Source organism: Nyctereutes procyonoides, unplaced genomic scaffold (genome assembly GCF_905146905.1).
Source record: "Nyctereutes procyonoides isolate TBG_1078 unplaced genomic scaffold, NYPRO_anot_genome, whole genome shotgun sequence".
Taxonomy (NCBI): domain Eukaryota; kingdom Metazoa; phylum Chordata; class Mammalia; order Carnivora; family Canidae; genus Nyctereutes; species Nyctereutes procyonoides.
The window spans coordinates 11,781,677-11,792,235 of record NW_026575122.1 but is presented as its reverse complement, the minus strand read 5'-3'; the positions used below and the strand labels follow the sequence as shown (position 1 = coordinate 11,792,235).

Genomic DNA, 10,559 nt, shown 5'->3' with positions numbered 1-10,559 from the left:
AGTGGCAGAGTCTGGGAGCGTGAAGCCCCGCTCGTCCCTCTGACCCCGAAGCTCGGGGAATAAACGGCGTTAATCCGGCTTTTCCAGGCGGTCGTTGGGGGCTTCGCCAGTTTTCAAACGACCGTTGGGAGCCGCGCGCGCTCAACGGTCACTGGCGCGCCCGAGCGCAGAGGCGCCGCGGGTCCAGTCGCGGGAGCGGGACACGGGGACACGGGGACGCGCGGGGCGCCTGGCAGCCCCGGGCCTCGGGGCAAGTCCAGGGGAGGACGGCGCGCGGCCGCACGGGAGCGGGGAGGACGGGGGCCTAGGTCCCCGGGGAATCCGCGAAGGCGGGCGCGGGCCTTGGAGGTGCGCGCGCCTCGCAGAGTAAATGCAAACACTCTGGAAAGCCCTGGGTACCCGGCCTTCGGGGGGAGGTGGTGCGGCCCGGGACTGGCCCCCGGGGACTCCCACGCTGCCCAGAAGGCGCCCCCGTCCGGACAGGTGCGGGGGCTTCCGTGCGGCCGCCCGCAGGGTGGGAGGCCTTCGCGGGCGAGCGGCCGAGGGCAGCGGCGTCCCCCCGGGCTCCGGGGCTCCGGGCCCGCGCGCCCCGCGGGGGAGCAGCGCTCGCCGCGGGCGCCCAATCAGCGCTGCCGCCGCGGCCGTGACGGCCTCGGCCCCGCCCCCCGGCTGCGCTAAAAGGCCCCCGAGGCCGCCCGGTCGCCCAGCTCCGCGCGGCCCTGCGCCCCGGCCCGGCCCCAGGTGCGTTCCGCCGCCGCCGCCGCGCGCCGCGCCCGCCCCCCGGCCCCGTCCTCCCCGCTCCCGGTGCGGGGCGCCCAGACCAGTGTCCAGGCTTCCCCCCTTCCCTCGGTGCCCCCGGGGCCCCGGGCCCCCGTCCTCTGCGCTCCCGGTGCGGGGCGCCCAGACCAGTGTCCGGGCTTCCCCCCCTTCCCTCGGTGCTGCCCCCCCGGGCCGCCATCCTCTGCGCTCCCGGTGCGGGGCGCCCAGACCAGTGTCCAGGCTTCCCCCTTCCCTCGGTGCCCCCGGGGCCCCGGGCCCCCGTCCTCTGCGCTCCCGGTGCGGGGCGCCCAGACCAGTGTCCAGGCTTCCCCCTTCCCTCGGTGCCCCGGGGCCCCGGGCCCCCGTCCTCTGCGCTCCCGGTGCGGGGCGCCCAGACCAGTGTCCAGGCTTCCCCCCTTCCCTCGGTGCTGCCCCTCCGGGCCGCCATCCTCCGCGCTCCCGGTGCGGGGCGCCCAGACCAGTGTCCAGGCTTCCCCCCTTCCCTCGGTGCTGCCCCCCCCCCGGCCGCCGTCCTCTGCGCTCCCGGTGCGGGGCGCCCAGACCAGTGTCCAGGCTTCCCCCCTTCCCTCGGTGCTGCCCCCCCCCCGGCCGCCGTCCTCTGCGCTCCCGGTGCGGGGCGCCCAGACCAGTGTCCAGGCTTCCCCCCTTCCCTCGGTGCTGCCCCTCCGGGCCCCCGTCCTCCGCGCTCCCGGTGCGGGGCGCCCAGACCAGTGTCCAGGCTTCCCCCCTTCCCTCGGTGCTGCCCCCCCCCCGGCCGCCGTCCTCTGCGCTCCCGGTGCGGGGCGCCCAGACCAGTGTCCAGGCTTCCCCCCTTCCCTCGGCGCCCCCGCCCCCGGGCCCCGGGCCGCCCGCCTGCAGGTGAGGTCCCCGCGCGCGAGCGGCGGCCGTGCCCCCGACTCTCGCTGTCCCCCGCAGGATGAAGAACCCCATGCTGGAGGCGCTGTCCCTGTTGCTGGAGAAGCTGCTGCTCCTCTCCAACCTCCGGCTCTTCAGTGCGGGCACCGCGGGCGAAGACCAGGCGAGGCGCGGCTTCTACGATACCAGCTCCTTCCTCCGCGGCGACGTGCTGGAAGTGCCCCGGACGCACCTGACCCACTACGGCATCTACCTGGGCGACAACCGAGTGGCGCACATGATGCCCGACATCCTGTTGGCCCTGACCGACGACACGGGGCTCACCCAGAAGGTGGTGTCCAACAAGCGTCTCATCCTGGGCGTCATTGGCAGGGTAGCGAGCATCCGCGTGGACACCGTGGAGGACTTCGCCTACGGAGCCGACATCCTGGTCAATCACCTGGACCAGTCCCTCAAGAAGAAGGCGCTGCTCAACGAAGAGGTGGCGCAGAGGGCCGAGAAGCTGCTGGGCATGACCTCCTACAGCCTCCTGTGGAATAACTGCGAGCACTTCGTGACCTACTGCAGGTTCGGCACCCCGGTCAGCCCCCAGGCCGACAAGGTACACGTGAGACTCGCCGGGGACTCGCCTTCCCCGTCCCTAGCCTTTTTCCATATACTCTGGAATCAGGGATTGAGCCCTGGAACAAGTAGCGAGCTCTCTGGTGTTCCTAAAAGAGGCTAAGTAAATAAAAGGCGTGGTTGTCCCCTGCAAGGTAACCTCGAAATGCACGGTCAGGAGTGTGGCGATGCAGCACCGCTGCCAGCGATTGCAAATCTACCCAGTTACTGCTGCCGAGGCCCTCAGGGTGTGCACCCGGTAGTCGAAACGACTAAAGAGCAGGTGGGGGTAACGGGGGTCTAGAGAAGCTCTGTCGCTGGGTGCTTGCAGATTTTCCCAAGAATTGCAACTGGAAGAAAGGCGCTCAGAGTTTGTATTTTATCTCTGACCTTGTGTACAAATTGCTGTGCCTTAAAAATTAAGGAATCAGGCAGGTTTCTCCGTCTGTTAGCTGTGGCCTGGATTCCCTTTGCTTACTTGAAACCTATCAAAATTCCCAGTACAAAGACCTCCCTGGTAGATCCCTTCTGGCTTCGGAGAAGTCATTTCCTTGATACTCTGAATTCTTTCCTTGCAGGCTTTAATCCCCATCTAGACTTCCTCATTGTTAGGCATCCTGTAACCATTAGCTCTAAAGGTGGGTTAGATTGTTTATGGGTTCCTCAGAGATCAGAACAATTGATTTTCAGGAAGATCCATTCAATGTTGTAATTTTTATGGGCCCTTAAAAAAAAAAACAGTATTAGCATTAAAGATGATTAAAGTTAGCCCCAAATCCAAAGGGGGGGGAGGGAATGGATTTTTTTTTTTTAATTTCCTTTTGAAACCTGCTCATTTAAAGATAGGCAACTTTTTAAGCCTGCAACTTCATTTGCATTTAGCTTTCTCAACCTTCCCTGTAGTTGTTAAAGAGGTTATTGTTAATGTTTACTCTCAATTGAAACCTGGGCCATCACCTAATAAGCTTCATGTTTTAGCCCTTAGATATTTTTCGGACCAAAAGAATGAGTCCATGCCACCAACGTTTTATTGCTCCACATCTTGATTAAATTTTTGACCCATATGGGAAAATCTTTGTCTCCTCTGTGGCAGAGCATACAAGTACCTTGCTTTTTACACATCGGTATATGGAACTCCTTATAGATTATTTATAGAGCCACAACAGACTCAATCTTGGAATTCTTTTCTAAGTAAAATAAAAATATAGTTAGATCAGTGTGCAGTGATTTAAGAATCACAGCCCCAGTCCAGGCCTGATTGGAAATGAACTTCACTACATTTACAAACACTAGCTCCAAAAGTATACAAAAAGGAAGCACGTCAGATTTATTTAGGAACCAAGCAAATGATTTCTCTAAGGAAAAACAGTATTTCTATCCCTAATTAGGAGTTACTCTTTCATGGAACACAGATGGCACCGTATTCTATATTTTGACCAAAACCAAAACAAAACCGTACGAGTGCTTTCCTTGAGGTAGTAAAATAGTTAATCTGCATAAATAACTAGCTGGAGTAGTTTTTCATCTTTGGAAACTTTGTAAGGTTTTACAGAAGGAGAGAAGTGTTTTAAATTGCTGTTGCTGCCTAGCACCTCTTGTGAAACTGAGTTTTTTGTCTTCACTTTGAATGATGTAACAAACAATTTGGCCAGAGTAGATTTCTCGGGGAAAAAAAAAAATCCCCATCCCAAATTTTCCAATTCTAAGAACTGTTTTTTTGAACATGCCTTCAGAGAAGTAGGTCATTAATACTGGAGGAGGGCTGATTCCTACTTTTCAGAGATGTAAGGAATGACTTGAATTGGGGTCTGATTGTTTAGTTCTCCATCTGTGTATACTATGGTAAACCTAACACTGAGAGTTGCAACCTTACTTAAATTCGAGTTTATAAACACTCTGAAGAGCACTTTCCCTCTTGAGAGCCCTACAACTAATTTGAAAATTAGTGGGAAGAAAACATTTTGCTTTTTTTTTGTAGCGTGAAGCTCTTTTTAACAAGTTTAGGAATCATAAAATTAAGGGCGCTTTATATTACTGTTAACAATTTCAGTGTTTTGTAAACTATAAAGACCTTTAATTACTATTACTCTGCCTTATGCTTTTTTTCAACTCTTTGTTTTTGTTATAGTTGCGGGTACTGCTTTTCATTGCCAAAAGAGGAATGCAAACATCCCTTTTAATTTGGGGGGTTTCAGTGCTCAAAAGGTGCCCCTACAGGCATCTTAACACCTTCTAGAAATGCAGGACATTCCCTCCTGTTGAGCATCACTGGAGATGCCTCCTGGGCTAATAATGGCCCACTGAACAAGAACAGAACAGTAGAAATAAGATGCTCCTTGAGAAAATCTTTTGGGGAAGGGATTCCACAATGATTCTCTGTTTTCCTTAATTAACAATTATTGGGGAAAAAGACAAAATAAGCACAATTGTACGAAGACAGCTTACTCATTTACCTGAATGTATAACTTCCCATTATTTGCCGAGCACCTTTTCTCATTATCCTGAAAACTCAATTTAGTTTGATCTTCACTACTTTAAGATGTTATGTTTAGGACTCAGTGTTGTTGTTTAGTAAAAAGGGACAAATCATCTGATTGATATGTAAGAAAAACAACATCTGGATAACTAACAGGAAGCTTTTTGTTTGTCTAGAAATTTTACAAAAGTTTGGGTAGAGACAACCTCACGGTCAAGATAGTGCATTAAAATATATTGGTCTTATATACTATGTGCACTTAGAAACTGAGGTGTCCAGGACCGTATAGGCCACTGTAGGAGACCATCAAAGCGTATACAATGTCATGTCTAGAAAAGGAGCTTAAAACTAGTAGGAGTAGCAAAAGTCCTATATTAAAAACAAAGCCGTTCATTGCTAAATTTTGCCCTGACAGTGAATAGGTAGAGATGATTATCAACAGATGTAGCAGTAATAATAGTCATTGTAATGCCTTACATTTATGCAGCATGTAGAAGAATACAGAGTACGTTTAAAGATTTCACTCGATCCTCCCAACAACCTTCTTCTTCTTTTTTTTTTTTTTTTAAAGATTTATTTATTTATTTATGATAGAGACAGAGAGAGACAGGCAGAAGGAGAAGCAGGCTCCATGCCAGGAGCCCGATGCGGGACTCGATCCCGGGACTCCAGGATCGCGCCCTGGGCCAAAGTCAGGTGCCAAACCGCTGAGCCCACCCAGGGATCCCCCCAACAACCTTCTTATTCCCATGGAAGAGAAGAGGGTAGTCTGGACAAGTTAAGTGATTTGCATGAGATTTACTCGAGCTAATAAGCGGTGAGCCAGAACTCAAACATAAGCCGTCAGTACTGAGTAAAATTAGTTTTTAAAGAGAAACAATTTCACACGTTAGAAGCATGCCTTCCTCAGGGGTACGGATCATATTTAATTTATCTTTATCCCCGGCAGCCAATTTTATGTCACAGAATTGATTGAATTTAATTTATTCAGGGAATGGGATAGGACAAAAAAAATTAGACTTTCTGTGCCTTTAGATTTAGAGACGTGGGAAGAAGGTTGTCATTGGTATCATCAGATTTTCAAATGATGGGTTATAGGAATTGAATTCACCAATAATAATAAGCTAAATTCTATCACTCACGATTAGAGATTCTTTTGCTTATATAATTTTAGATGTTATGGACAGTAGTTTATAGTTTTGACCTTTAATCCTGAATAACTCTTATGTGGTTACATTCTCTATAGTTTTCTATAAAAATTCTGCATTTACAAAGGCAGCTGCCATTATGAACTCAGTTGCCTAAAGCATCATTTCAGTTACTATGAGAAATGGAATCAAGGAACTGAACTATTCAATCTTCAGTTCTTTCCAAAGTCATCAGAGAAATACTAGTTTTTCTGTTAGACAGAAAATTGGTGAGAAAATTATGCTTTACTAGTTGGTACGTGTGATCCTTCTCAGGTTTAGCCATGTTTTCTAATATTCTTCAATTTTATTTTCCAGTTCTGTGAGAATGTGAAGATAATTATTCGTGATCAGAGAAGTGTTCTTGCTTCAGCAGTCTTGGGATTGGCATCTATAGTCTGTCTGGGCTTGGCATCATATACTACCCTTCCTGCAATTTTTATTCCATTCTTCTTATGGATGGCTGGCTAACTTCATATCTCCGTGTCAGTGTGTGTATTTTGTGTGTAAATATGTTTATATTTATAGAGCACAAGTTTAAGCATCGGTCGAGAAAGATGTGACCTGTAACACTGTGTCCTGGATAAAAGTGTGATTAAGAATCACTCAAAGTGCTTACTGTGTAAGCCCAAGAACAAAGGCTTTCTGAATCTTCTCAGGCAGTTCCATTTTAAAGCACTGTGCAAATCTTGGAAACATGACAACTTCTGATAGCATTCATCATTACAGGAGAACCAGCCCCTAAGATGATGGCCACAGGAGATTATTTGTTTGTTTTTTTCTCCTGTAATCATTGTTCTTCTCAGGCCTGAATTTGAAGATTAGAAGACTTACTGAATGAGACCACTAACTTCATTGTAAATTTATTCTGTTTCATTGGAAAACTTACATTAAACTAAACTAAATGATTTTCCCCTCGTTCAGATGAAAACATGTTTCATGATTGGCAAAAAAAGATTCAAAATCTTTTTTTTTCATGTATTATACATAATTCCCAATGAATCAAAAATATTTTCATTACTTGAAATCCTGTTGGCAAAGTTAGAGTTTAGTGATAAAGAAACTGACTAGAAGAACTATAGAAATCTGCATTTTCTTGCAGGAATACCTATTATAGCATCAGCTGAACAATTCCATTTGGCTTTACTTACTCAGAAGCCTGGCATTTGTTAATTTTTTTTTCTTTTATGTGTCACTCTGGTGCCGTTCGAGCACTCTGAGAGGCAAATGGATATAGGATTGAAGTAATTTGGATACTTGGAGTGTGTATGGGCCAATTAAATATGCAAGTGTCCACCTATACACAGACTGATGAGAGACAAATTAAGTTTGTACTTGATTGCTATGTTATAGTTACCAGAGAGCATTTGTAGAAGTGAATATAAAAATAAGCTTAGTCCGTTTTCTTATGACCTTTGCATCCATGGTATAACTTGCATATATATCATTGGATGGTTTACCTTTTAAAGCACTTACTAATGTATAATTTTTTAAAGTCCTCAGATTTGTCTTCTAATGGACTTCTTCATTTCATTGCATAGTTTCCATTCTTAAAAGAAGGATGCCACAAGGAAATAACTGTCAGAAGTAGGTTTTGAGTGTCTCCGTACCACCAGGCATGAAAATTGATTACACTGAGCCTGTCAAGAGTTGAGATGTTGCACTGTTAGAGCGAGCGTTCATGTACTTTTGCAGAATTACCAAACTTATAAAAACTAGGCCACAAGCTAGACTTGCATTTCCAGTATTAAAATTGCTTTATGAACTATCAGGAATCACAAAATAATGAGTCACCTAATGAGCGATACAGGGAGAGTGGAGTCATTTACCCAGTGATGCAATCAGAAGAAATTTAAGAGCAGATTTTAGCATAACTGATGTTTTGCTACCACTAATTTACAACAAATTCAGTTGGAGCTTAATAGTAATTGAACTTTGTGTTTAATCATTTAAATGTTTTAAGTTGTTAAAACATGAAATGGCAACACCAAAACATGAAATGGCATAAAGGTTCTTTGGGCCTATTCCAACCACTTAAAATTATCTTAAGTATGTGTACGTGAAAGCAAGCACTATGTGAACTGCATTGTATTAGAGGTTTTTCACTTACTATATATTACCTTTGTAGCACCTGTTTAAATAAATTGATTTTTTAAACATATGGTGTCCTCCTAAAATAACTACCTTTTTTGCAGGTTTTCAGTATTTCAGGTAGCAAAAAACACTGCCTGTTGTTAAATATGTGTTCAAAGGTACGATCTCTTATTAAATGCTAAGGGAAGTACTAAGGTTAGAATTAACATAATTAGTCCTACTTCATATCCTTAAAGTAAGATCCAATTCCTAGTTCATTTGAGTGCTCATTATATGCTAGACACTGACCTGTTGTGATTTCACGATCTCTAATTAATACTGTATACATTGATGTGTTCTACTATTTACAGGAAGAGGAAACTGGAAGGAAGGTTTTATTTATTCAGTATTCCACAACACTAGAATCTGTTGAACTTAGGACAAAGGAAAGTTTTGTTTTATTGTGCTCAGTTAGCAAGTTAGAAGCAGCATAGATCCCTGATTGTGGTCGTGGAAGAAACAGGTATTTCTGTGTCTCTAATGAAGGTCTCTGGGCTTCATTAACTAAGGTTCATCCTTAGGATTCTGCAAATCCCTTACAGTTCTAAATTTCCCTTCTAACTTGTGAAATGATAAGCAGTGTCTAACACAGCTTTTTGTTGCTTATGTTGTTGCCATATGTAGATGAAGGCCAAAGAACTAGCTGGGGCTGAGGTGAAATAATGTGTCAAGTACTGTGCAGGTACTAGGAATGAAAAGAAGAATGAGACCTGGGCCTCCGAGTTTGTGGCCTCATTGACATCGAAGCATTAAGACTACATAGCAGAGCGGATTTAAAGCACAGAAAATGACCTGGCTAGTTTTAACCGAGAAGGCCAAAATTATAGGGACTGTGTACTGAGACTTGGAAAAAACGGGATGTCTTCCAGGGGGACAGATTTAGGCAGGACATTCTACACATTGGGAACAGGATGAGCGAATGCAGGACAACTGTCTACAACATGCCTAGCACACAAGTTCGTTGACTATAGCATGAAACTGCATGGGGTAGTTAGGCAGAGGAAAGTGGTTCAGAGGTTAGTGTGGAGCAAGGGTGATGAGAGGTGTTGGAAAAGGAGAGCAATGATCAAGTGATGCAAGTTTTGTGTAGATCAAGAAGTTTGGACTTTATGAACTGGCAGTGGACGTTTGAGTTCAGAAAGGTAACTCCCCAAAGTACAGAGGAAGGATGGGGCATGGGGCAAGACAGGACAAGGGACTCTCCTAGAAGACTAGTTATGGCCCTTAATCTCTCAAAATAAGGGCCTATAATTGTGAGGGTGGAGAGCAAACATGTCAAGGAAGTGTCAGCAGACTAGCCAAATCCTATTTGACTCATGAGTAACTGTTGGTAGGGTGTCAGGGAGGCGTCGTGTATCCTTTCCTGCCAGAAAATTGGTTCCTGAAATATAACTTAATATGGTGATGTATGTATATTGGATAGTCCAGATCTTTGTTCTGCTGGTTATGCTTCTTCATAAGGACAAGCAAATAAGTACAGATTTGTTGTTTAAATTTTGTTTTTCAGAGAGATATTTCTACTTTTTCATTCTCTATTTCTACTATTACTGTCAAATATTTATAAAGATGTTTTTTAGTAATATCACAGTTATGTCAATGGCAAAGTCTTGTTATAGATGAAAAGCGTATAGGAAATGATGACTGCCAATATTGTGTTTTATATGATCTGTTTAGAGAATTTTACCTAACCTAGATCTGATACCCCAGCTAGTTTAAACTTGGTATATATGTGTATGAAATAAAATCAATTTTATATACTGTCCTCTCTTGTCTTTGAATTTGATATACATAAACATTTTTCTGAGCATGGTAGCCTGAAGAATTTTGTCTTTCAAGGCTTCCTTTCCTGAACATAGCTGGCTTTACATATTTGAAGTTAAAACTATGTGGATCTGCCTTCAGATTGACATGATCTATGTCATCTACATCTGGGAGCCTCCTTTGGTTATGGAGAAAAGGTTTCTGCATAATATTAAAAAGCAACTCTCCATTCCATAAAACCAAGCAGCTACAACACAGAGCCATGGGCATGAACTCAAACACTACCAAGGTGGCCTGCCGGTATACTCCGGCTATGGATCGAACTGGGAGGAAGCAAATCCCAGGGTCAGTCTTGAAATATACTTACTGCAAAGAACCGCAGAGGTTATTGAGCCATACTGTTAAACACCTAACCACATTTCAGACATGAAAAAGCAGGCACAGAGGTTGACATACTTTGTTATTTTACACAAATAATCACAGGCAGATCCACAATTTGACTCCAGCTTTCCTTCCTCTACGACATTGGCTTCCTGAAGTCTCTCATAAATTAGACAAGCTTTGGTCCAATTAATGTATTAATTTCTTGCAGACCCTTTGTGTATTCCAATCAGGGCCACAAAAGAATAAACTAGTTAGAATCTTAGTTCTGTGGTTCCTCAGTCTCATGAGAAGAAAGGCAAGTAAATAGATTTCAAAACAATAAGCTTGTACAAGTGTCAGAAGGGCAGAGACAAAACCTATAGCTGTCTGTAGGGGCCAGGAAA

General features: G+C 45.6%; 1 protein-coding gene across 1 annotated transcript; it reads left to right on the top strand.

The window, feature by feature from the left end:
- Positions 1-681: 681 nt before the first annotated feature.
- Positions 682-9,793, top strand: LRAT (lecithin retinol acyltransferase). Its single transcript, XM_055336515.1, has 3 exons — positions 682-741; positions 1,696-2,236; positions 6,217-9,793. The coding sequence occupies exons 2-3, from the start codon at positions 1,697-1,699 to the stop codon at positions 6,367-6,369; spliced, it is 693 nt and encodes a 230-aa protein (XP_055192490.1). The 5' UTR covers positions 682-741; position 1,696; the 3' UTR covers positions 6,370-9,793.
- The last annotated feature ends 766 nt before the right edge of the window (positions 9,794-10,559 follow it).

What these genes read in the sequence shown, in the direction of transcription:
- LRAT (XM_055336515.1), top strand. Translation starts at nt 1,697, where the DNA reads ATGAAGAACCCCATGCTGGAGGCGCTGTCCCTGTTGCTGGAGAAGCTG. An exon ending in TCAGCCCCCAGGCCGACAAG is followed by an intron (nt 2,237 to 6,216) that starts GTACACGTGAGA and finishes TTTATTTTCCAG; the next exon opens with TTCTGTGAGAATGTGAAGAT.